The 25,830-nt window shown below is 43.9% G+C and overlaps 1 protein-coding gene, 1 non-coding gene and 1 pseudogene across 2 annotated transcripts; 1 reads left to right on the forward strand and 2 right to left on the reverse strand.

Moving 5' to 3' along the window:
- Positions 1-554: 554 nt before the first annotated feature.
- LOC105467034 (uncharacterized) lies at positions 555-25,800 on the forward strand. The gene is made up of 14 exons (XM_071099187.1): positions 555-621; positions 794-1,040; positions 1,135-1,294; positions 2,216-2,293; positions 2,565-2,647; positions 3,166-3,252; positions 3,325-3,441; positions 19,035-19,168; positions 20,586-20,794; positions 20,867-20,950; positions 22,669-22,720; positions 22,800-22,870; positions 23,289-23,447; positions 24,485-25,800. Exons 1-14 carry the CDS (start codon positions 555-557, stop codon positions 24,644-24,646), a joined length of 1,710 nt encoding a protein of 569 aa, XP_070955288.1. The 3' UTR covers positions 24,647-25,800.
- LOC105467033 (HAUS augmin-like complex subunit 1 pseudogene) lies at positions 12,278-13,130 on the reverse strand (annotated as a pseudogene).
- LOC112425864 (small nucleolar RNA SNORA27) lies at positions 14,848-14,973 on the reverse strand. Its single transcript, XR_003017014.2, has one exon. It is a non-coding gene; the product is annotated as a small nucleolar RNA SNORA27 (small nucleolar RNA).
- Positions 25,801-25,830: the final 30 nt, after the last annotated feature.

The raw sequence follows: 25,830 nt of genomic DNA on the forward strand, positions 1-25,830 counted from the left end.
AGAATTGGCTAATCTGTAAAGGCAGAAAATAGATAAGTGGTTACTTAGGATTTAGGGGTGCAGTGGGTTTGGGTTAGGGAGGTAATAGCTAAAGGGAACCACATTTCCTTATGAAGTGATGGAAATGTTCTAAAATTAACTGTGGTATACTGAACTAGTTATGGATAAAATACCAGGATGTCTGAGATTTGCTTCCAAATAATCCGCTGGGGATGGGAGGAGAACAAAAGAAGTAAGACTGGCCAGAATTTTGTAATTTCTGAAGCTGGGTACCTGGGGGTTCATTATACTATTCTCTCCAGTGTTTGAAAGTTTTCATAAAAGGAAAAAAGGAAAAAAATAAAATAATCTTAGGCAGTGTTCTCTCACAAGAGAAGGGAATGTCACTTCCCTTAGTAGTTTACAAGGTCCAGAGCCACCCCTCCCTAGCCCTCAGATGAGATTCATGAATTATTGAGGGAAAGCTGAGAGGCATAGAGGCCGTGGACTGTGGAGAGGTGGTGAGCGCAGGGGCTGGTTTGGCCCAGGCAACTCAGCCTCCTTGAGGGGCCCTCATGGTCTCTCCCAACCTACATGCCATGCTGACCGTGGTGGTAGAAGTGGAGTCGGGGAGGCGATCAGGTAAGAAGCCCTCCACATTTCAGAGGAAGTGTAGTCCAGGAGAGTCTCTTGGAAGAGGGGGAGGGTTAGGCCAGCTTAGGTTGGAAAACTGAGGCAAAACTTGAGGGCAGGACTCAGGAATCCCAGAGCCAGTTTTCCTCATGAAAGCTGATATGCAGTCTACCTTTCTCAGGCCCTGAGGACAGCAGTAGCCCCACACTCCTGGTGGGGCCCACAAACCTCCGTTTGCTTCAGCCTGGAACTCTAGAGACTCAGGTGGATGGGCGTTGTGTGTGTGGCGGCGGGAAGGGGACAGGTGAGGGGAAAGGGAGTGGGGCAGGGAGTGCAGGGGAAGATGGGAATATCACGATCGACCCCAGCCCTGCCCACAGGAACAAAGCTTCACCTTTGACAGAGTCCTGGGCCCTGATGCTGCTCAGGTAAGGAGGTCTGGGAGGGTGATGAGAGGAGGGTAGGAGCCCTCAGGCCCCTGGATCCTGGGGTGCCAGCTGCCTCTAGAGCTCCTTTGCTCAGGGCACCTGAGTCAGTGGATTGTGCCTGTGTCTCCCTGCAGGAGGCAGAGCAGGAGCTGCTGGCACGTGTCCAGTCCGCATTGGGCTCTGTGGGCCGAGGGTACAGTGTGGCCCTGTTGCTCCGGGGGAGGGAAACAGAGGCACCCCGACTTGTGCCTCAGGTGAGTCCCAGAGGAGCCACCAGGGCACAGGCCTCATGCGGCTCAGGGTTTGCCTCGCCCTGAGACTTCTGAGAATCTTCCCTGCCCACACGAGCCCTCACTGGGGCTCCTACAGCAAGCACCCTGTTGGTCCACGCAGGATGTTTTGCCAGGGTCAATTTATGCAGCTACTGGGAAGTCATGGAAGGTGGGAAGGGGCTGGGTGCGGTGGTTCACACCTGTAATCCCAACACTTCGGGAGGCTGAGGTGGGTGGGTCACCTGAGGTCAGGAGTTCGAGACCAGTCTGGCCAACATGGCAAAATCCTATCTCTACTAAAAATATAAAAATTAGCTGGGTGTGGTGGTGGGCACCTGTAATCCCAGCTTCTTGCGCAGCTGAGGCAGCAGAATCACTTGAATCTGTGAGGCAGAGGTTGCAGTGAGCCGAGATCATGCCACTGAACTACAGCCTGGGCGACAAGAACAAAACTCCATCAAAAAAAAAAAAAAAGACAAAAAAAACAAAAAAATTTTTAATAAAAATTAAAATAAAGGAAGATGGGAGGCTGGGGCTGATAGGGTGACGGTTAGAGAGGGGTGGCATGAAAAGATCAAATATCCAAGGAGATCTGATTTTCACAGTTCCTGGTGATACTAATTATAAACTTGGGAGCTTTATAGTGGGGGATTCATTAAAATGCCCCCAAACTAAAATAGCTGCCTCAGAACTTGTCGTGGATCCCTGTGCAGCAAACAGCAGGTCCCACTGAGAATGTCTGCTCACTTTCTGATTTGCTGTGAACATGAAGATTGGTGCTATTTCTGTCCTGGATACCATGTCCCCAGTAGTATGGGGCATTGACGCAGACTTCACTCTCAGGAAATGTTGAAGGACAGATTCATGCTTTCTTAATCCTTATTGAATGCTTCTCTACTTTAGCTGCTGCAGATAGTGTTTGAGGAAGCTCTGCCCCTCAGCTGCTCTGATCCTGTGCTTAGCACTCTTAGCCTGGTGCAGGTGAGACCCTTGTGGGAGGGGAGAGAGTGGGACTTGGGAACCAGGGCCAGGGCGATGATGCAGAAGGAGCCCGAGGTTTATGGGGAGCCAGAGAGCGTGGGTCCAGCCTCACTCTGCTGCTCATCGGCATGGGTGTGCCTCTCTGAGTTCTCCTCTCCTCTGACTGCAAAAAGGCTGAACTCATGGTGCCATGTTTAGACCCCAGGAGGGTCATATGAGCTGAAAGTAGGGAAAGGCTCAGTTTATAACAAGTGTGCTTGTGTGAACCCAGTTCAGCCCCAGTGGAAGGACCCAGGACCTGCTCTCTTCAGGGATGGAGAACCTGTCAGTGCTGGACGTGGCCCCTCTGGGCTTGTGAGTGTTCAGGGCCCAGTGGAGTCTGAGGGTGCTTATCTTAAGGGAGGGCTGCCTCACGGAAGTTGAGCTTTTGGGGTCTCCACCCACTGCCACCCCAGGGGAAGAAAGCTCTGAGCTTGGGATCATGCTTACAGGGTCAAGGGCTGCTCTCAGGATCCCCTCCTACCCTCTTCCTTCATCTCATGTGCTCATCCCTCTCACTCCCCTCACCCCACTTACACCTCTTCAGCTTACACCACCTCAACTCTATTCCCCAGCCCCATGTCCCGACTCAGTCATTGTCACACTGGGTGATTTTGAGCATCTCACTGAGCAGGACTTCAGTTTCTCCATCTGTAAAATGGCAGTGATCCCAACTACCCTGTTCACAGGAGGGAAAATAAAATCATGAGGATGAGAAACATTTAGGGAGGTTACAGGCTATGGGGACCTCCAAGGGCTCCCCACATAGAGGTTCTCGGGGGCTGGACAGAACCTGGTCCTTTGGAGCTGAGCTCAGCCTCTGCTTCCTCCAGGGTGGTAGAAGATGCCACTGAAGTGGAGGTGTCTGACTCAAAAGCTGCCTCAGAGCTGTACTTGCAGACCACCGTGGGTGAAGGCAGGTGAGGACAAGAGAGTATCTGTCACCCTATCCCTGCTAGGCATTGGGCCTGAGTCCACCCTTTTCTCCACAGGACCTGCTGTCTGCTCACTCTCATCGTGTTCTGCCCAGGGCCTGACCCTCCTGAGGGGCCCAGGACCCAAGGTGTGTGGCGAGGGGCTCTACGGATCCTGCAGCTCCCAGGAGCCCCGTAAGTCTGAAGGGGCTTCTGACTGCATTGAAGGGTGAGGTGGGGAGCTGAATTACAGAGGGAAAGGCCCAAGATAGCATCAAAGTCTCTCCTGTCCTCAACCCCATAATAAGAGCATCCCAGAACACAAGTTAAGCCCCATTGTTGGCAGATGACGTGGTCAAAAGCAACTGGATAGAGAATTAGTGAAACCAATAAATAAAAATAAATATTTTCCAGCCTGGGCAACCGGCCAAAACCCCATCTCTATAAAAAATACCCAAAAAAATCAGCCAGGCATGGTGGCGCAACATCTGTAGTCCCAGCTACTCAGGAGGCTGAGGTGGGAGGATGGCTTGAGCCCAGGAGGTTGAGGCTGCAATGAGCCATGATCACACCACAGCACTACAGCCTGGGTGAGAGAGTGAGTCTCAAAAAATAGAAATAAATACGTAAATAAATAAATATCTCTAGCCACTGGTTTTTTTTTTTTCCATATGTTGATAAATGCACCAGGGACAGCTTTTATTTTTTTTAATGCAAAAGTTAAATGTATTTTATCTTTGTTCTATTATTAGCAGATAACCTTAATAAAAATAGCTATTATTTACAACAAAATATCATGTAATTTTAAATTGATCACTTTTTATTTCTATGGAAAAGCAACACTGGCATGTATTGTTGCTGAAGGTGAAGCAGCTTTTTGATTCTGTTCTGTTCTACTCTGTGTTCTGAGATGTGTATCAGACACCGGCCACACACCCCAGATGTGCTCGGGGCACAGCCTGGCCCTACAGAGCATTCTGGTCTGCAGGTGAGCACCTAAGGCCCTGCCATTCCCACTTCTTATTGTCATATTTACTTAGTTCTCAGTACCTCTGTCCATCTTTAAATGACTTAAGTGAGAGTACGTTAAAGTAGCTTAGATGTTCCTAAGCTTCCGCAGAGCACGTCGCATCTGTGACAGCAATTCAGAAAAAGAGCAAACTTTCTTTTATTCTTAATGGTACACAGCATAAGAGAACAGCCTAGGCAGTTCACTGTAACTGATGGTCCTGATGTCCTTATTCATAAACTGAAAACTCCCCAGAGAAGCTTCTGTAAGTATAATGTTAAATAGGTCTATAAACACAACAGCAACAACAAGAATATAAACCAAATGCCCAGTTATGGGAAACTGGTGAAGAAATTTACTGATAAACCCACTGTGATGGTGTGTGTGTGTGTGGGGTGTGTGTGTGTGTGTGTGTGTGTCAACTTGGCTTCAGTGACAGTCCCTAGTTATTTAAGCTAGGTGCTGCTGTGAAGGTATTTTGCAGATGTGATGGATGTTAAGAGTATCCTGAAAGATCTGGGTGAGCCCGATTCAATCAGTTGAAAAGCTTTAAAAGCAGAAGCCTAAAAAGGCCTTAAAAGCTGAAGCTTCCCGGAAAAAGAAAAGAAATTCCATTCATGGGCAGTGGCATCTGCTATACTTGTGCCTGTGGAGTTCCATTCTGCTCACTCTTTTCCCTCCTGACTGCTCATAGACAACACTTGTGGTCTGTGCCCATGACCTCCCTGATTCTGGACTTACTTAGCCAGCATTCACAATCTTGTAAGCCATTTCCTTTAACAAATTTGTTTATATATGAAAAACACTGGTTCTTCCTCTCTAATTAAAGCCTGGACAACACACTCACAAATTAGAAGGAGATGCTGCTGTTAGAAGGAATAAGGTATACATTTTAGGCCCTTCAAGACTCCAATAAATGATAGTAAAATAATAGCAAAGAAAAACCTTACTTTGGGGTTAAGAAATCGCAGATTGATACACCAGGGACAGTTTTGCAAATAGCATCTTCAAGCATTTTTGTCTAATTTTTCAGACTTTTTTTTACCACTTTTTAAATTTTTACATTACTAATTCCTTTTCAGCTACTTATATCTCTTCTGATCTATCAGATTGAAAACTTGGAAAGAACCTAAATGTTCAAAGCCAAGACTGGGAAATTCCCAAAAAGTCTTATCTTCAGGTCCTACTTTACATCCTTTACTCAAGTGCTCTAAAGTTATGAAAATATGAAGTAATGACAGGAAGTAGTTATTTCAAACCAGCTTGCATATTTGTAATGTCACGGAAATGTTGCCAAGTTCAGAAGTGCCTGAAAACAAATTGCAGTAAAACAAAAAAGAAGAGGAAAATGTACCCTAAATTCCAAACTAAAGTATTTTCTTTCTTTTATCATGTATACTTATTAAAAAAAACCAGATTTATTAACATATAATTTACACACACTGAAGTTCACTCTTTTGAAATGTACAATTCAGTGGTTTTTTAGTACATTCACAACGTTGTGCATTGATCAGCACTATCTAATTTTAGAACATTAAGTCACCCCAGAAAGGAAACCCGTTTCCATCTGCAAGCATTCCTCATTCTGCCACCCACTCCCAGCCCAGGGCAATCACGAATCTATTTTCTGTCTCTGTAGATTTGCTACTCTGGGCTTTTCATGTGAATGGAACCATACAATATGTGGTCTTCCTGTCTGGCTTCTTTCACTTAGGATAATGTTTTCAAGGTTTATCCACTTGTGTGAATCAGAACTTTATTCTTTGTTCTTTTTTATTGACAAATAATATTCCATTGTATGGATATACCATATTTTGTTTATCCATTCATCCATTGATGGGCATTTGGATTGTTTCCACTTTTGGCTACTATATATATTTTTTTCTTTTCTTTCTTTCTTTTTTTTTTTGAGATGGAGTCTCGCTCTGTCCCCCAAGCTGGAGTGCAATGGCGTGATCTCGGCTCACTGCAAACTCTGCCTCCCGGGTTCAAGTGATTTTCCTGCCTCAGTCTCCTGAGTAGCTGGGATTACAGGCGCCCACCATCATACCCAGCTAATTTTTGTATTTTTAGTAGAGATGGGGTTTCATTGTTGGCCAGGCTGGTCTCAAACTCCTGACCTCAAATGATCCACCTGCCTCGGCCTCCCAAAGTGCTGGGATTACAGGCATGAGCCACCGCACCCAGACATCTTTTCTTTTCTTTCTCTCTCCTTTTGTTAGAGATGTAGTCTCACTTTGTTGCCCAGACTGGTCTCAAACTCGTGGCCTCAAGCAATCCTCCCGTCTCAGATTCCCCAGTCACTGGGATTACAGGCATGAGCCACTATGCCTAGCTACTCTTTTGGCTATTTTAAATAATGTTGCTGTGAACATTCACATATAAGTTTTTATTTGGACATGTGTTTTCAATTATCTCAGACATAAACCAAGAAGTGGTATTGCTGGGTCATATCGTAACTGTTTTAAAAGTTGTTTGTATGTTTGTCTTTATCGAGGTAAAGTTCACATAATATAAAATTAACTATTACCCATTTTATAATGTACAATTTAGTGACTCCTGGTACATTCGCAATGTTGTGGAACTATCTAGTTCCATCATTTGGCTATTGTGAATAGTGCTGCTGTGAACATTCATGTACAAGTATTTGTTTGAATACCTCTTTTCAATTATTTTGGGTATTTACCTAGGAGTGGAATAGCTGGGTCATATAGATATGGTAAGTCTATGTTTAACTTTTGAGGCACTACCACACTGCTTTCTACAGCACTGCACCATTTTGTATTTCCTCCAGCAATGTACGATGGTTCCAACTTCTCCACAATTACCAACATTTGTTATCTTCCGTGTTTTCGATTATGGCCAACCTAGTGGTTTTGAAGTGGTATCTCATTTTTATTTGATTTGCATTTCCCTAATGACTAATTATATTGAGCAGCTATTCATGTGCTTGTTGGCCATCTCTAGATCTTCTTTGTGGAAACGTCTATTCAAATCCTTCACCTATTTTTAAATTGGGTTATTTGTGTCTTTCTTGTTGTGTTAAGAGTTCTTTATATATTCTGTATACTAGACCCTTATCAGTTATGTGATTTGCAAACATTTTCTTCTGTTTCATAGGTCATCTTTTCACTTTCTTTCTTTTTTTCTTTCTTTCTTTTTTTTTTTTTTTTAAAGACAGAGTTTTGCTCTTGTTGCCCAGGCTGCAGTGCAATGGCGTGATTAACAACCTCTGCCTCTTGGGTTCAAGAAATTCTCCTGCCTCAGCCTCCCAAGTAGCTGGGATTACAGGTGCCTGCCACCACACCTGGCTATCTTTTTACTTTTTTTGATAGTGTCCTTCAATACACCAAACTTTAAAATTTTTATGAAGCCCAATTTATCTTTTGTTGCTCATGCTTTTGGTGTTATACCTAAGCAACCATTGCAAAATCCAAAGTCAGGAAGATTCACCCCTACGTTTTCTTCTAATAGTTTTATAGCTTTATCTCTTACACTTAGGTCATTGGTCCATTTTGCGTTAATTTTTTGTATTAGTATGGAGTAATCGTCCAACTTCATTCTATCCAGTTCTCCCAGCACCATTTGCTAAAGAGACTACTATTCCCAATTGACTGGTCCTGGCACCCTTGTCAAAAATCAGTTGGTCACATATATATGGATTTATGTCAAGACTCTCAATTATATTACATTGATTTATATAGCCTTTATCATATTGTGAAACTTTTATTTCTACGTTCTTGAAAGTTTTTTAATCATGAAAACGTGTCAGTTCTCGTCAAAGGCTATCCTCATGGCAATACCACACTGTTTTGATTTAATTTAACTTAATTTAATTTTGTTTTACATACAGGGTCTCCCTCTGTCACCCAGGCTGGAATGCAGTGATGCAGTCAAGGCTTACTGCAGCCTTGACCTCTCAGGCTCAAGTGACCCTCCTGCCTCAGCCTCCCAAGTAGCTGGGACTACAGGTGCACACCTCCACATCTAGCTAATTTAAAAAAAATTTTTTTTTTGTAGAAATAAGGGGATCATTATTTTGCCCAGGCTGGTCTTAAATTCCTGGGCTCAAGCTGTCCTCCCATCTTGGCCTTCCAAGGTGTTGGGATTACAGGGGTGAGCCACTGGGCCCAGCCTGACACTATATTATTTACTGTAGCTTCGTAGTAAGCTTTGAAACGGAAAAGTGTAAGTCCTTCAACTTTGTTCTTTTTTTTTTTGAGATGGAGTTTCGCTCTGCTGCCCAGGCTGGAGTGCAATGGCGTGATCTTGGCTCACTGCAACCTCTGCCTCCTGGGTTCAAGTGATTCTCCTGCCTCAGCCTCCTGAGTAGCTGGGATTACAAGTGCATGCTACCATGCCCAGCTAGTTTTTGTATTTTTAGTAGAGACAGGGTTTCACCATGTTGGTCAGGCTGGTCTTGAACTTCTGACCTCGTGATCTGCCCGCCTTGGCCTCCCAAAATGCTGGGATCACAGGCATGAGCCACCACACCCAGCCCTCAACTTCGTTCTTCTTTTCAACATTGTTTTGGCTATTCAGGGCTCCTTGCAATTCCATAGGAATTTTAGGATTTGGCTTTTCCATTTCTAAAAAAAAAAAAAAAAAAAAGCCATTGGGATTTTGATAGGCATTGTATTGAATCTCTAGATTTGTTGGGAATACTATCATCTTCATGATATTAAGTCTTCCAATTCATGAACAATGAGCACAAGGCTGTTTTTTCATATATTTAAGTTCTCTTTATTTCAGCAGCGTTTTGCAGTTTTCAGGGTATAAGGTTTACACCTCCTTGGTTAAATTTATTTCTTAGTATTTTTATTATTTTTGATGTTATCAGAAGTGGAATTTTAAAAATTACCGGGCCGGGCGCAGTGGCTCACACCTGTAATCCCAGCACTTTGGGAGGCCGAGGTGGGTGGATCACCTAGGGTCAGGAGTTCGAGACCAGCCTAGCCAACATGGTGAAACCCTGTCTCAAACTAAAAATAAAAAATTAGCTGGGTGTGGTGGTGGGTGCCTGTAGTCCCAGCTACTTGGGAGGCTGAGGCAAGAGAATCACTTGAACCCAGGAGGTGGAGGTTGCAGTGATCTGAGATCACACCACTGCACTCCAGCCTGGGCAACAGAGTGAGACTCCATCTCAAAAAAAAAATTCCTTTTTGGACTGTTCATTTCTAGTGTATGGAAAGTAAGTATTTTAGGCTGGGCACTGTGACTCATGCCTGCAATTCCAGCACTTTGGGAGGCCATGCCAGGAGGATTGCTTGAGCCCAGGAGTTTGAGACCAACCTGGGCAATATAGTGAGACCTCGTCTCTACAAAAAAATTAAAAAATTAGCTGGGCATGATGGTGCATGCCTGCACTCCCATCTACTCAATAGGCTGACATGGGAGGTCTAGACTGCAGTGAACCTTGACTGCATCACTGCATACAAGCCTGGGTGACATAGCTAGACCCTATCAAAAAACAGAAAAAAGAAACATAACTGATTCCTTTTTTTTTTTTTTTTTTTTTTTTTGAGGCGGAGTCTCGCTCTGTCGCCCAGGCTGGAGTGCAGTGGCACGATCTCGGCTCACTGCAAGCTCCGCCTCCCGGGTTCCCGCCATTCTCCTGCCTCAGCCTCCCGAGTAGCTGGGACTACAGGTGCCGCCACCACGCCCGGCTAATTTTTTTGTATTTTTTTAGTGGAGACGGGGTTTCTTTGTGTTAGCCAGGATGGTCTCCATCTCCTGACCTCGTGATCCGCCCGCCTCGGCCTCCCAAAGTGCTTTTTTTTTTTTTTAGACAGAGTCTTGCTCTGTCGCCCAGGCTGGAGTGCAGTGGCATGATCTCGGCTCACTGCAACCTCCGCCTTCTGAGTTCAAGCAATTCTCTGCCTCAGCCTCCTGAGTAGGTGGGATTACAGGCGCCTGCCACCATGCCCAGCTAATTTTTTTTTGTATTTTTAGTAGAGACGGGGTTTCACCATCTTGGCCAGGCTGGTATTGAACTCCAGACTTTGTGATCCACCTGCCTCGGCCTCCCAAAGTGCTGGGATTACAGGTGTGAGTCACCACACCTGGCTAGACAACTGATTTTTGTGCGTTGATTTTGTATTCTGCAACTTTACTGAATTTGATTATTAGTTCTAATAGTTCTTTTTGGATATGGATTTTTTAGGATGTTCTGTATATAAAATTATATCATTTGCAACTTGAGATAGTTTTATTTCTTCCTTTCCTATTTCAATAATTTTGTTTCTTTTTCTTGCCTGATTGTTTTGGCTAGAACTTCTAATACAAGGTTGAATGGCAGTGGTGATAGTAGTCATACTTACATTCTTGATCTGAGGGGAAAGATTTTAGTCTTTCACCATTGCTTGTGATATTGGCTGTCGGTTTTTCTATATATGCCCTTAATCATGTTATGAAATTTCCCTTTTATTACTATTTTGTTGAGTATTTTTCTCATGAAAGGATGTTGGATATTGTCAAAGGCTTTTCTGCATCAGTTGAAATGATCCTCAGATTTTTTCTACATTCTATTAATGTGGTATATTATATATTGATTTATTTTCATGTTGAACTACCCTTGCATTCCTGGGATAAATCTCAGTTGGTCATGATGTATAAGTCTTCTAATACTCAGTGGATTCCATTGGCTAGTATTTTATTGAGAGCTTTTGTGTCTACATTCAACAGGATATTAGTGTGTAATTTTATTTTCTTGTGTTGTCTTTGGTTTTGGTATTGGGGCAATGTTGGCCTCATAGGATGAGTTAGAAAGTCTTCCTTTTTATTCTATTTTTTGGAGCAGTGTAAGAAGAATTGGTGTTACTTATTCTTCAACTGTTTGCTAGAATTCACCAGTGAAGTCATTTGGTCCTGGGTTTTTCTTTGTTGGGAGGGTTTTGATTACTGATTCAATCTCGCCTTTTTTTTTTTTTTTTTTTTTTAATTTTGAGACGGAGTCTTGCTCTGTTGCCCAGGCTGGAATAAAGTGGCATGATCTCAGCTCACTGCAACCTCTGCCTCCCTTGTTCAAGTGATTCTCCTGCCTTAACCTCCTGAGGATCTCGGATTACAGGCACGCACCACCACGACCATCTAATTTTTGTATTTTTTTAGTAGAGTTGGGATTTCACCATATTGGTCAGGCTGGTCTCAAACTCCTGACCTCATGATCCACCTGCCTCGGTCTCCCAGAATGCTGTGATTACAGGTGTGAGCCACTGTGCCCTGCCTGATTCAGTGTCTTTACCTGGTATAGGTCTATTCAGAATTTCTATTTCTTCTGGAGTCAGTTTTGGTCATTTGTGTGTTTCTAGGAATTCGTTCATTTCATTTAAGTTCTCTAATTTGTTGGTGTATAATTGTGGCATTCTCTTGTAATCATTTTTATTTCTGTAAGGTTGGTAGCAATGTCCTCACTTTCACTTCTAATGTTAGTAATATGAGTCTTCTGTCTTTCTTAGTCAATCTAGCTAAAAGTTTGTCCATTTTTAAGTTTTTTTAAAAAGAGAAAAGCCTTTTTGGCCAGACAGTGTGGCTCGTGTCTGTAATCCCAGCACTTTGGGAGGCTGAGGTGTGTGGATAACAAGGTCAGGAAATCGAGACCAGCCTGGTCAACATGGTGAAACCCCATCTCTACTAAAAATACAAAAATTAGCTGGGCATGTTGGCATGGTGGAAATTCTAGCCACTAGGGAGGCTGAGGAAGGAGAATTGCTTGAACCAGGGATTCGGATGTTGCAGTGAGCCAAGATCACACCACTGCAGTCCAGCCTGGCGACACAGCGAGACTCTGACTCAAAAAGAAAAAAAAAAAAAGAGAGAGAAAAGCCTTTTTAATATGAAACCTATGTATTTGGGAACAAAAATGCAATACACAGTAAGAAACCATATTCTATTAATTATGACATTCTGTAATCTACGAACACAGAAAATTTCGTTATTAAGAAATGCCAACAGGAAAAAAAAACTCTATAAAGTCCTATTCATTTTATTTTGTTAGGGAAAAGGATGTTAATTTGGCTATTGTCACAGTTCCATCATGTCTACTCTCCTTGTAAGTTCAGCTTCATTGCTGTCTAATTCTTTGCTGTCTAATTCTAATGCTTTGCTTCTTCAATTTTCATTTGAGCAAGAGGGGAATTCAGCATTAAGTCTAAATAGGACTCAAACTTTTTCTTCAAAGATATAGTCTGTTGCTTTAATTTGGCCAGTTTCTCTGACAGTGCTACTAAGGACTGATGAGACAGAGAAGCATCCATGCCTCTGGCTGAAAGTTGCTCCTCTGTAGCCTTGATTCCAAATCTGAATTCCTCTGACTTTGCTTTTAGAAAGTTCATGTTCTGACTACGAGTATCAACTTTGGCCCTTTCTGTGGACAGATGCAACTCTGCTTTCTTGAGATCCTCTTGTAGACATTTTTCAAACATTAAGTTGCAGTTAGATTTTTTTCAAGTTTTTCCAGTTCAATCTTGATTTCTTCACCTTCGGATTTGGTGCGAAAGAGATCAGAGGTCAAATCATTCACTGCAAGGATAAAACTAGCTGGTAAGTCATCCTTTGTTTCAAGGGCCACTACACTGTCAACCAAAGCATTCAGATACCTGGAACCAGTGCTAGAGAAATTGGCAGGGGAAAAATTCACACTATCCATGAGAAGGTCTTGAAGATACTAGGCTTCTGACTTGTATTCACTTGCTTTCTGCTTCAAGTCCTCTATTACCAGGTAGTCATCCCTGTCCCGGACCCTGTTGGGTTCTGAAAGGTGATGTAAAATCTCTGTGGTCCGTGGGTTCACATCATACTGTGGAATGCGATGATCTCCAAATATTTATTTTAACCATGCAGCAACCTGCGTTTCTTTCTCCTCCAGGGGCTCCATAGCTACCACTCCTGCTCATTTAAAACTTTTTTTTCAAGGAGTCAACTTTGGTTTCATTGATTTTCTATTATTTTATATTCTCTTTTTCACTTATCTCTGTTTGGATCTCTATTCTTTTCTTTCTTCTGTTAGCTTTGGGTTTATTTTTCTCTTTTTCTAATTCCTTGAGGTGTCCAGTTAAATTACTGGTTTCAGAGCTTCCTTTTTCATGTAGGTGTTTATACTTACAAATTTCGCTCTGAGCACTACTTTTGCTTCATCACGTAAGTATTGATATGTTGTGTTTTTGTTTTCATTCTTCTGAAAGTATTTTCTAACTCTCTGTGTGATTTCTCTTCTGACCCATTGGTTGTTTAATTTCTACATAGTTGTGAATTTTCCAGTTTCTCTTCTGTTACTCATTTCTAGTTTATTCCACTATGGCTAGAGAAGATACTTTGTGTGATTTTAATTTTTAAATATGATTGACACTTGCTTTGTGGCCTAGCATATGGTCTGCTTTGGAGAATGTTCCACGCACTTCAGAAGAATGTGTATTCTGTTATTTTGGGATTGAGTGTTCTAAACATGTCTCTTAGGTCTGAATTGTTTAGTGTTACTTAAGTCCTCTACTTCCTTTTTGATCATTTGTCTACTTTTTCTACTTAGTACTGAAACTGGGGAAGCTGGGTGCAGTGGCATGCACCTGTAATCCCAGCTACTCAGGAGGCTGAGGCAGGAGGATCGCTTGAGCCTAGGAATTCAAGACCAGCCTGGGCAATAATAGTGAGACCTTTTCTCAAAAAAAGAAAAAGAAAAGAAAAGAAAGTAGAGTATTGAAGTCTCCAACTATTACTGTAGAACTATCTATTTCTCCCTTCATTTCTGTCCACTTTTGCTTTGCATATTTGGTCTTTTGTCAAGTGCATACATGTTTATATTTGTTTTATCTTTTTGATGAGTTGAACCTTTTATGAATATATAATGTACTTCTTTGTCTCTTGTAACAATTTTTGACTTACAGTCTATTTGGTGTGATATTTATATAGCCACTACAGACTCTTTTATATCTTTTTCCATCTTCTTACTTTTAACCTATTTGTGTCTTTGGATCTAAAGTGGGTCTTGGCTGGGCATGGCAGCTCATGCCTGTAATCCCAACACTTTTGGAGGCCAAGGTAGAAGAATCACTTGAGTTCAGAAGTTTGAAACCAGACTAGGCAACATAATAAGATCCCATATCTACAAAAAATAAAAATAACTAGGTATAGTGGCACATACCTGTAGCTCCAGCTACTTGGAGGCTGAGGCAGGAGGATCATTAGAGCCCGGGAGGTTGAGGCTGCAGTGAGCCTTGATCACATCACTGTACTCCAGCCTAGGCAACAGGGTGAGACCCTGTCTCTTAAAAAAATAAAGAAAATAAAGTGAGTCTCTTGTAGACAACACATAGATAAATTATGTTTTTTTTTTTTTTTCAATCTATTCTTCCAACCAAAAAAAAAAAGACCTATTCTTCCAAACTTTGTTATTTAATTGGGGAGTTTATTCCATTTACCTTTAAAGTGATCACTGATAACAAATACTTACCCCTGCCATCTTGCTATTTGGCTATATATTTTTGTTTCTTAATTCCTCTAATATTGCCTTTTGTATTTAATTGATTTTTTGCAATGTGCTGTGTTGATTTTTTTTCACGTTACCTTTTTGATATTTTTTCCTTTTTTTTTCTTTTTCAATTTCTTTCCTCTGACAGGATACAAGACAAACACTCAGTTTGCCTGAGTTTTAAAAGGATATTTCCTTTGCCCCAATTAATGAGCAATAAAGACATAAATCCATTTAAAAAAGTGAACAGGGGGTTTTTCCATATTTTTAAAGGTTATTTTTCTATTGGACAGGCATGGTGGTGCAGGCCTGTGGTCCTAGCTACTCAGGAAGCTGAAGTGGGAGGATCACTGGAGCCTGGAAAGTTGAGGCTGCAGTGAGCTATGATCGTGCCACTATACTCTAGCCTGGCTGACAGAGTGATACCCTGTCTAAAAAAACAAAACAAACAAACAAAAAAACCCCACTTATTTTCCTTGTGGCCATTTTGGAGATTACAATTAATATCTTAAATTTCATTTATTTATTTATTTATTTAGAGACAGAGTCTCGCTCTGTCTCCAGGCTGGAGTGCAGTGGCGTGATCTCAGCTCACTGCAACCTCTGCCTCCCGGGTTCAAGCGAGTCTCCTGCCTCAGCCTCCCGAGTAGCTGGGACTACAGGTGCAGCTAATTTTTGTATTTTTTAGTAGAGATGGGGTTTCACCATGTTGGCCAGGATGGTCCTGATCTCTTGACCTCGTGATCTGCCCACAGCCTCCCAAAGTGCTGGGATTACAGTCGTGAGCCACCATGTCCGGCTAATATCTTAAATTTAAAACAGTCTCACCAGGCACAATGGTATGCACCTGTAATCCCAGCTACTCGGGAGGCTGAGGCAGGAGGATCTTTTGAACCCAGAAGTTTGAAACCAGCTTGGGCAACATAGTGAGACCTCATCTAAAACAAACAAACAAACAAACAAACAAAAACCATATAGCAATCCAGCTTGAATTAATACCAACTTAGCTTCAATATCTATAAAGATTTTACCCCTATACATCTGCATCTTTTCCCATTATGTTGCTAATGTCACAAATTACATCTTTATACATTGTGTGCCCATTATCATAGGTTTACAATTATTGTTTTATGCATTTGTTTTTTAAATCCTATGGGCAAAAAAGAGGAGTTACAAACAAAAAATGCAATATTATGGGCTTTTATATTTACACATGTAGTTACCTTATTATTGTTCCTTATTTATTTATATGGCTTCAAGTTACTGTCTAGTGTCCTTTCATTTTGGGTTGATGGACTCTCTTCAGCATTTTTGTTAAGGCAAGTCTACTCTTGATGAATTACTTCAGCTTTGATTTATCTGGGAGTGTCATAATTTTGCCTTCATTTTTGAAGGATAGTTTTGCCAGATATATAATTCTTGATTGGCAGGATTTTTTTTAAGCACTTTAAATACCGTTGTCTCTTTGTATCTTTTTGGGGATTCGCTCCAGGATCCCCCCGCAGGTATCAACATTCACAGATGTTCAAGTGTCTTATATAAAATGGTGTGGGCTAGGCACAGTGGCTCATGCCTGTAATTCCAGCCTTTGGGATGCCAAAGCAGAAGGACTGCTTGAGCCCAGGAGTTTGAGACCAGGCTGGGCAACATAGTGAGATCTTGTCACTACAAAAAATAAAAATAAAAAAGACTGTAAAAAACAGTAATAATAGCTACTTGAGGGGCTGAAGCGATAGCTTGAGTCCAGGAGGTCAAGGCTTCAGTGAGCCATGATCACACCACTGCACTCCAGCCTGGGTGACAGAGCAAGACCCTATCTAAAAAAATACTGATAAAAATAACTGGGTGTGGCGCTCACACCTGTAATCCCAGCACTTTGGGAGGCCAATGTGGGTGGATCACTTGAGGTCAGGAATTTGAGACCAGTCTGGCCAACATGGTGAAACCCTGTCTCTACTAAAAACACAAAAATTAGGTGGGCACCATGGCTCCCGCCTATAATCCCAGCACCTTGGGAGGCCAAGGCAGGTGGATCACCTGAGGTCAGGAATTTGAGACCAGCCTGGCCATCATGGTGAAACCCCGTATCTACCAAAAATATAAAAATAAGCTGGGCGTGGTGGTGGGTGCCTGTAATCCCAGCTAGTGGGGAGGTCAAGGCAGGAAAATTGCTTGAACCTGGGAGGTGGAGGTTGCAGTGAGCTGAGATCACACCACTGCACTCCAGCCTGGGTGACAGAGCGAGACTCTATCTAAAAAGGAAAACAACAACAACACACACAAAAAAACTAATAAAAATAAAAAATAAAATGTGATAGTATTTGCACATAACCTACGTACATCCTCCCACATACTTTAAGTCATCTCTAGATTACTTATAATTCCTAATACAATGTAAATGTTATGTAAATTGTTATACTGTATTGTCTAGGGAATCATGACAAGAAAGAGTCTGTACATGCTCAGTACAGACAAAACCATTTTTCTCCCAAATATTTTTGATTCGTGCTTGCTTGAATCCACAGATGCAGAGCCTATGGATATAAAGGGCCAACTTTATGTTATCTCCATGGTTTCTGGGGATAAATCTGTTTTTAGTCTTATTGAAGATCCATTGCACATAATAAACTGCTTCTCTCTTGCTGTTTTCAAGATTCTCTCTTTATCTTTGTGGGTTTTTTTTTTTTTTTTTTTTTTTCCGAAGACTGTATTCTTTGTATTCACTGAAGCCTTCATTTTGTTATTTTAGTTGTTAGCCAGTGACCTAACATAGAATTCCTTAAATGCCTGCGACCAAAAAAAAAGTTTTGTTTTGTTTTTTAAAAAGGAAGAAGAAAGAAACAAATAAAAAAGAAACGAAAAGAATAAAGAAGAATATGAAAAAGAAAACAAAGGAAGGAAGGAAGGAAAAAAGAAAAAGAAAAACTTTTCCAGGTCTTTGCAGATTGGCTGTGTGGAGTCACTCCTAAGCTTAGCCAGGCAATTTACAGCTCTGTTTTAGCCTTCACTTCCTGCTTGTGCTGAGCCCAAAGACCAGACAGAGATGAAAGCTTATTGTCTTATTGGGCCTTTTCTGCACATGAGTCCTACCCTGGGTGTGCTTTCTACACTCTCTGGTTCATATGGGAACTTTTTGAAGCCCTTATTCTCCCAAAAATATCACTTCCAAACTTTTCCCAGTCTTTCAGGGTGTCAATTGTTTGCCTCAACTGTTATTTTTGCTTCAGGCAGCAGTGCCTTGTTCTTTTGTTCTTCAACAGTTTCCAGGGAACATCCTCTGTGTAGCTGCTCTGCCTTGAGAGAGTTCTGAGACAGGTGAAGCAAAGAGATTTCCCTTTCATCAGTTCTTGGGGGGAAACTCCAGAAAATCAAAAAAGATAAACACGATTCATTGGGAACAAGATCTTCTCTGCTCCCTTCCTAACCAGGAACCCCCACCAGAAATTTGGGCTACTGTCTTCAAGATTAGCCCTGTGCTGGGGAGGGGTTGAAGCGAGGGTAAGTTAAAACACCACAGAGATCTCCTACGATGTTTAAATTGCCTCTCCTGGTTAAGCATTTGTTGCTGTAAACCTCTATCTTTCAGAGTTAAAATAAGGTTGTTTCTGGCAATTTTTGCTAGGTATTTCTGGGGATGGATGGACTCCTGGAGTTCCCTACTCTGTGATTTTCACTGATGTCATCTTCTTTTGCCCATTTTAAAATTGGGTTATTTGTCTTTCTATTATTGAGTTGTAAGAGCTCTTTATATATTCTGGGTACAAGTCACTTGTCAGGTACACAATTTAAATTTTTTACCGTGAGAATCTATTACTTCTTTTTTAAAAATTTGTTTGTATTTTTGAGACAGACTCTCACTTTATTGCCCAGGCTGGAGGGCAGGCAGTGGTGTGATCTTGGCTCACTGAAACCTCTGCTCTCTGGGTTCAAGCAATTCTCCTGCCTCAGCCTCTCTAGTAGCTGGGATTACAGGTGTGTGCTACTACATCTGGCTAATTTTTGTATTTTTAGTAGAGACAAGGTTTCACTATGTCAGCCAGGCTGGTCTCGAACTCCTGACCTCAAGTGATCTGCCAGCCTCGGCCTCCCAAAGTGCTGGGATTATAGGTGTGAGCCACCATGCCCATGGAGAATGTATTACTTTTGTAACTCAAAAAGTAATACTAATAAAATAGAGATCTGTATGATGTTTCAAATCTGTCTGGTAATGCACAAAAGTTTCTGGAAATAGTTGCCCTTTCCATCAGAGTGTAACTCTGTCCAGTTTCTTTCCCCATCCACCAGTGGACATCGCCTTTCTTCCTCTCCCTCTTGCAGAGACTGCCCCCTGCTGCGGGTGTTGGCTGGTGAAGTTGTTGGTGAGGAGGCGGAGGGCTCTTTACCATGGATTGTCTCACAGCTTTTGGGAGGAAACAACTACAGTGGCCTGCTTCTTCGCCTGGACCCCCAAGGTGGCCAGGGGGAGAGTGTGGGGTTCTTTGGGAAGCTCTGAGATCTGTCCTTAGGCCTGCCTCACCCATCACCCAACCAACCTCAGCCCCAACTCCAGCCCAGAGAGAGAGCCTGACTCTCCAAGAGGGCCCCAGAATGCCTAGACTGACAGAGACTGGAGAGGCAAAGCAAGGTCAACAGTGAAAGTAACCCCTCACCCTTCAGAGGCCTTAAACCACTTACCAAGCATTTTTGCACAAATGCCTTTGATTCTTACCAAAACCCCATGAGGCAGATATAATTTACAAATAAGGAAAGAGAGGCAGGCCTAATTTATAGATGAAGAGAGAGAGATAAGAGAAGAGAAGGGAGTCTCTTATTTTCATACACCCGTTAAAAATCAAGCCTCAGCTGAGTGCGGCGGCTCATGCCTGCAATCCCAGTATTTTGGGAGGCTGACATGGGCAGATCACCTGAGGTCAGGAGTTCGTTGGCCAGGCCACTAGCCTGGCCAACATGGTGAAACTCCATCTCTACTAAATATACAAAAATTAGCTGGGCATGGTGGCGGGCGCCTGTAGTCCCAGCTACTTGGGAGGCTGAGGCAGAAGAGCTGCTTGAACCTGGGAGGCAGAGGTTGCAGTGAGCCAAGATCGTGCTACTGCACTCTAGCCTGGGCGATAGAGCGGGACTCCATCTCAAAAAAAAAAAAAAAAAAAAAAAAAAAAAACCCTCTGTGTCCTTAATGTAGATGCTGGCAGAAAAAAAGAAAAAAAATCAAGCCTCTGAAATGTTATGATGTCAGGGATTTGGGGGAGGTCGAGGTGGGGGTATTGATCAAACAGAAATGGCATGAGTTGATAACTGTCAAAGCTAGGTGACAGGTACACAGGATTTCCTATACTTTGTGTATGTTTGAAATTTTCCATAATAAAAGAGTAAAAAATGTCTGGCCCTCGTCTCCAAAATCAACAAACACACATTCATTTGGCTAGCAAGTTCCCAGACCTCCCCTGTGCAAGGTCCCTTGGAATGAGGAAGATAAGTTAGAGCAGTTCACACCCACAAGGATAAAGCAGTGAGGGCCAGACGTGTTTACCTTCAGGCCAGTTTGGTATCATGATGAAGGGCATGGGCTTGAGTTTTGGCTCTGCCACTTGCCAAGAAGTTGCTTGACCTCTTTGAGCTTCTATTGCCTCATCTGGAAAATGTCGGGGGAGGCAGGATAGATTAGAGCTTCTGCCTGATTGGAGTGTTGTGTGGATAAAAAGAGGCAATCCATGAACAGCCTTAGTGAAGTGTCATCAAGCACATGTAAAAGCCTAGAGGGGGTTAGATATTTTTATGAATACTACTACTAACAAAAAGTAAAAGTATTACAGGCCGCGTGCTTTGGAGTCCACAGGGAGTAATTCACTTGGAGTGTCCCTTTACTAGGTAGCTCCCTCAGTTTGCTCCAGGCTGCTCTGTTGGGGGCCTCAAGAAGGAGGATGCAGGTGAAACAGGTGAGGCCCACCCTGTGGGATGCAGTAGAAGAGGCTCGGGCCCGCCGGGCTGGCCTGAGGCCCCTGCGTTTAGGCCTCCTTGAGGACACCCTGACATACAGTGGGCTAAGCCAGCTGGGAAGAGCACTGCAGGAGTTAGAGGTGAGCAAGGTGAAGCCGGAGGGCATCTGGGCCAGCCATGGCCAGTACCCACCTTGAACCCTTTCTCCATAGGTGGTAAAAGCGTGGAGCCAGCACCCAAGAAGAAAGATGCTCCAAGGAGCCAGAACTGAGGCGATGAGGCTTCCAGAGCCACAGGTATGTCTTCGCATTCACCCTTTTGGGAGCCACATTTGTGTCTGCCTTCTTGTCTTCTTTCCAAAGCACTTTGAGGAAGACCTCCATTCACTCATTGACTTATTGATTCCCAAACACTTACTGACCACCCACTGTGTGCTGGGCCCAGTGCCACATAGGCCCTGGGAATTCCCTGCCCTCATGGAGTTTATAATCTCCTGGGAAGAAACAATTACACCACCATCATCGGTGCTCTGAAAGGCTTATAAACAGAGTTATGTGGGGCATCTAAATTAGCCTTGGCAAGAGAGGGATGGAAGACTTCATGGAGGAAGTGATTCCTGAAGGAGGTCAACAAAGATGAGTGAACAACCTGAAGGCAGAGAGAATGACAGGCAAAGACTCAGAGGCAAGAAAGTGCTTGGTCCCCTTGAGGTAGTGCAAGCAGCTCAATTTGTTGGAGAATAGAACTTGAGGGAGAGTCAGGAGAGAAGGACTGGAGAGGACAGCAGGGGCCAGGTCACACAGGGCTTTGTAAAACAGAGATGTTTGGATTTTGTCTTAAAGGTCACAGGTGAGCCACAGAAGTATTTTAAGCAGGAAGGAATACTGTGTCCTTTTCAGGTGAGCAAACTGAGGCTTAAAGAAAAGATGTGAGGCTGAGCATGGTGGCTCATGCCTATAATCCCAGCACTTTGGGAGGCCGAGGTGGGTGGATCACCTGAGGTCAGGAGTTCGAGACCAGCCTGGCCAACTTGGAGAAATCCTGTCTCTACTGAAAATACGAAAATTAGCCTGGTGTGGTGGTGCATGCCTGTAGTCCCAGCTACTTGGGAGTCTGAGGCAGGAGGATCACTTGAACCCAGGAAGCAGAGGTTGCAGTGAGCCGAGATCATGCCATTGGACTCCAACCTGGGCATCAAGAGTGAAACTCCATCTCAAAAAAAAAAAAAAAAAAGAAAGAAAGAAAGAAAAAAGAGAAAAGAAAAGAAAAGATGTGAGAGGGCTGGGAGCCCTCTCAAGGTGAAACCCCATCTCTACTCAAAAATACAAAAATTAGCCATGCATGGTGGCGCATGCTTGTAGTCCCAGTTACTCAGGAGGCTGAGGTGGGAGAGCCACCTGAACCCGGGAGGCGCAGGTTGAAGTGAGCTGAGATTGCACCACTGTACTCCACCCTGGGTGACACAGCGAGACTCTGTCATAAAAAAGAAAAAGAAAAGAAAAGATGTGAGACCTGTGAGCCTGGGGTCACAGGTGTAATCGGGAGCAGCAAAAGTATAATCACACTCAAGTCCTTAGACTCCTAATCTAGTGCTCTTTCATCTCCTTAGGTTGCATGGCCTTTCTGGTCTTCCATGATTTATCACAGGGTGGTTGAAACCCTGCCCCTGTCCAGCCTCTTCTGGCCTTTCTCGTCTTTTTTCATAATTGCTTACAACTTGTTTTTACAGCCTTGGGGCTTGGGAATCAGGCATGGTAGCTCCTATTTATTGAGCAAGAGCCTTACTGCTCAGTGCTTTCGGTGCAGTACTTCACTTCATTCTCTCTACAACTTTTATCAGCTCGATTTGATAGAGAAGCACATGGAGACTAGGCCAGTCACCTGCTCGAGGCCATTCAGCTAAGAAGAGGAGGGGCTGGGACCCTGATCTGTCTGATTTCCAAGCCCTGATCTTAACCTACACTGTCCTGGGAGAAAAGGTGTGGAATGGTCACTTCTAATATCTTCTCAGCAGGTGATAGAGTCACCAGTAAGCCAGAGCCCATGCCTCGAGGGAGAGCCCCAAGGTGGGTCTGGGACTTGGGGATGAGCTGGGAGTGGGAGGTATTCTCTGCCTTTGGTGTGATTCATTACATTTTCCTCTAGTGGCAGGAAGAACGGCAACTCTAAGGTGTGGGCTCCACCAAAAGAATCCTCTCAGGCACCCTAAGGAACAGGTAATACCTCATGTACCCCAGGAATGACTGGAAGCCATAGGGGGAGTGAAGAGCTGCAGAGCCCAGCTAATGTGCCTCTGCTTACCCTGCCCCACTATCAAGGAGAAATGTGAAGTTTTTGACAAATAAAGGACCTGAGGGTGACTAGACCCCTAAGGGAGGGCCATGGGGAGGGACTGTTTTCCTACTTATTGGATTAAGGGTATAGGATCCTTAGGGGCACTATGGCACCTCTTGGCAGAGCCACTACCTTCCTCTTCCCACCATGGCCTCCTGAGTCTCTGCCCATGCTACAAGCTCTTCCAGGCCAGTTAGGTCCTGGATGTTATTCTGGCAGCAGCCCTGGTGATGAGGTATTGGAAAAGTTGGGCTCTGGTCCTAAATCTGCGCACACACATGGACTTCTGACTGAGCCCAGCAGGTACCAGATGTGGCCCTGCAGTTCTTCTTGGCCCAGGCCCGGAGGCAGAGACTGAGGGAGCAGCACCAAATTTGGATTCGAGAGAAGCTGAAGCATTTGGAACAGAAGGAGGAGGTGGCAGATGACCAGATCAAAGACCTGGTGACTGAAGAGGAGGTAAGGAGGGTCAAATAGAGGACTTGAGGCTCTAATTGGTCCAGGTACTGTGCTAGGGCTGGGATCCATCATCAGTCACAACCGACTGGTTCATACTCTCTCTCATGGCCCTCACAGACTTGTCAGGGATAGATGAGGCAATTCTCAGTGCTAAGTGATGGGTCTGGGGAGTTAGGGGCATGTGGGACCAAAAAGGCATATCTGATCCAGGCTGGAGTGGATCAGAGGAGGTGGCATCTAAGTTGAGCCTTAAAGGGCAGGCAGAAATCAGCCAGGGGAATTCACTGGACACTGAGCTTCACAAGGGCAGTTACTGCTCATCACATCAAGGCACTCATAGATACAACTTATTTGAACAAATTAAGAAACATAACGTGTATGTGGTGGGGGTGGTTGGAGTGGTGACATGTTCTCAGAGAAGACAAGACAGATTAAAGGTTCAGAGGGAAGCAATGGCAAAGTGGGTCCTGTAAACTGCAAATTCTCCAATCTGGCTGGAGCTGAACACGTGCGTAGTCAGAAGCAAGGCTAAAGAGACAAGTGTGTGCCACAGCTCTGGCTTTGGATTTTACCCCAAGGAGAGTTGCAAACCATTGAAAGGCATGTGCCATGTCAGCTCTGACCTTCACTAGCCATGAGCATTTGGGCAAGTTAGGTCACTTCTCTGATTCACTGTTGTCAAATCTGTAAGATGACAATGCCACATATGGTTGTTATTGGATAAAATAATACACTTGAAGTATTTAGCACAGAGCCTGGCACACAGGTGGCGCTCAACAAAGAGTATGTGTTATCACTGAAGGCCTGCAAGGAGGCAGAGATGGCAGCAGGAACAGATGGTGCTGAGATTCCAGCTGGAGGCCCTTCAGGAAGAGCGGGACACGGCAGAGCAGGACCTGGCAGCCCTCTATGACCTGCATGAGCAGGCCACTCGAGCTCAGACACACCATGTGCTGCGGGTTAGTGGGGATGGAGGGCAGGCCTTGAGCTGGCTCCAAGGCTGGCTGAGTGACAGGTATCTCTGAATCTGGGTACAGGTATTCCGAGCCTGGCAGGGCCAGTGGGAGGAACGGGCCATGACCACAGAGCATCGTCACTGCAGCCTGCTGGCGGGCATCCTGGAAGAAGCCATCAACCTGGCCACACAGAATCAGGAGCTCCTAGCTCAGAACCAGCAACTTCGGCAGGGTGCAGACTAGGCTGGGGGCAGTCATGCTGGACCGTCCTGGGGAGAAACCTGATCAGGAACCCTTTAGAGGAAGTTTCCTGTCTCCTCATTCTGGAGGGTCCTAGAAGGGAGAGAAAGGTGAGATCAAACCAAGCTGATCCTCAACATGGATAATTAATAACACGAACCATGTCTCATTGTTCCAGTCCTTACTAAGTGCCTAATATTATTTTATTTAGCCTCTCCAGCTACCACATATAGTAGGTACCATTTGATCCTCATTTCAGGGGTAAGGCAACTAAAGCCAGAAGAGGTTCAATAACTGCCCAAGAACAGTCAGCTAAGTGGAAGAGCCAGAATTCAAATTCAAGTCTGTCCATAGTTCTACACTGCACAGTAGTGGCTTACAAGCTTCTGGGTGCATCAGAACCACCTAGGAAGCTTAAGAGAAAGAAGAAAAAGATTCCCAGACACTACTCCCTAAGATTCTGCTTTAATAGGTCTGAGATAAGCCTAGGTGCCCCCCATCCCCACCCACCTTTGCTTTTTTTATATATTCTATCATAGAATCAGGGCCTGACATTCCCCTGGCCATGATTTTAAGACAGATGACAGGCAGGAATTGTCTGTGAGGGAACCAGAGGAAATGAAAACCAAAACCACATCATATTTCTTAGAGTTTTTTGGCCTAGAGTCTAATTTGTCCTGCTGAGCCCCGAACCTGCTGTTCCCAAGACTCCTTCCGCATTCCCCTGGGCCCAAGTTTTGTGCTCCAGGGAAATTTCAAAAGCTCTGTGACAGGGAAATGTCTCAGCTCCATGGAGCTCTCACAGGAAATAATGCCACTGGCAACAGCTTGGAGAAAACAATTTTTTCTTAGTCTAAAAGTTACCCCAGGCCAAGCGCAGTGGCTCACGCCTGTAATCCCAGCACTTTGGGAGGCTGAGGCGGGCGGATCACAAGGTCAGGAGATCGAGACCATCCTGGCTAACACGGTGAAACCCCGTCTCTACTAAAAATATAAAAAAATTAGCCAGGTGCAGTGGTGGGCGCCTGTAGTCCCAGCCACTCAGGAGGCTGAGGCAGGAGAATAGCGTGAACCCGGGAGGTGGAGTTTGCAGTGAGCAGAGATCGCACCACTGCAGTCTGGCCTGTGAACGAGTGAGACTTCCGTCTCAAAAAATAAATAAAATAAAATAAAATAAAATAAAATAA

The sequence above is a fragment of the Macaca nemestrina genome, chromosome 6 (genome assembly GCF_043159975.1).
Source record: "Macaca nemestrina isolate mMacNem1 chromosome 6, mMacNem.hap1, whole genome shotgun sequence".
NCBI classification, from domain to species: Eukaryota; Metazoa; Chordata; class Mammalia; order Primates; family Cercopithecidae; genus Macaca; species Macaca nemestrina.

Bases quoted from the DNA above. Each gene is read 5' to 3' on its own strand.
- LOC105467034 (XM_071099187.1), top strand. From the start codon at position 555: ATGGTCTCTCCCAACCTACATGCCATGCTGACCGTGGTGGTAGAAGTG. The intron at 622-793 runs GTAAGAAGCCCT...TACCTTTCTCAG, and splicing joins GGAGTCGGGGAGGCGATCAG to GCCCTGAGGACAGCAGTAGC. The intron at 22,721-22,799 runs GTGGGTCTGGGA...ATTTTCCTCTAG, and splicing joins CCTCGAGGGAGAGCCCCAAG to TGGCAGGAAGAACGGCAACT.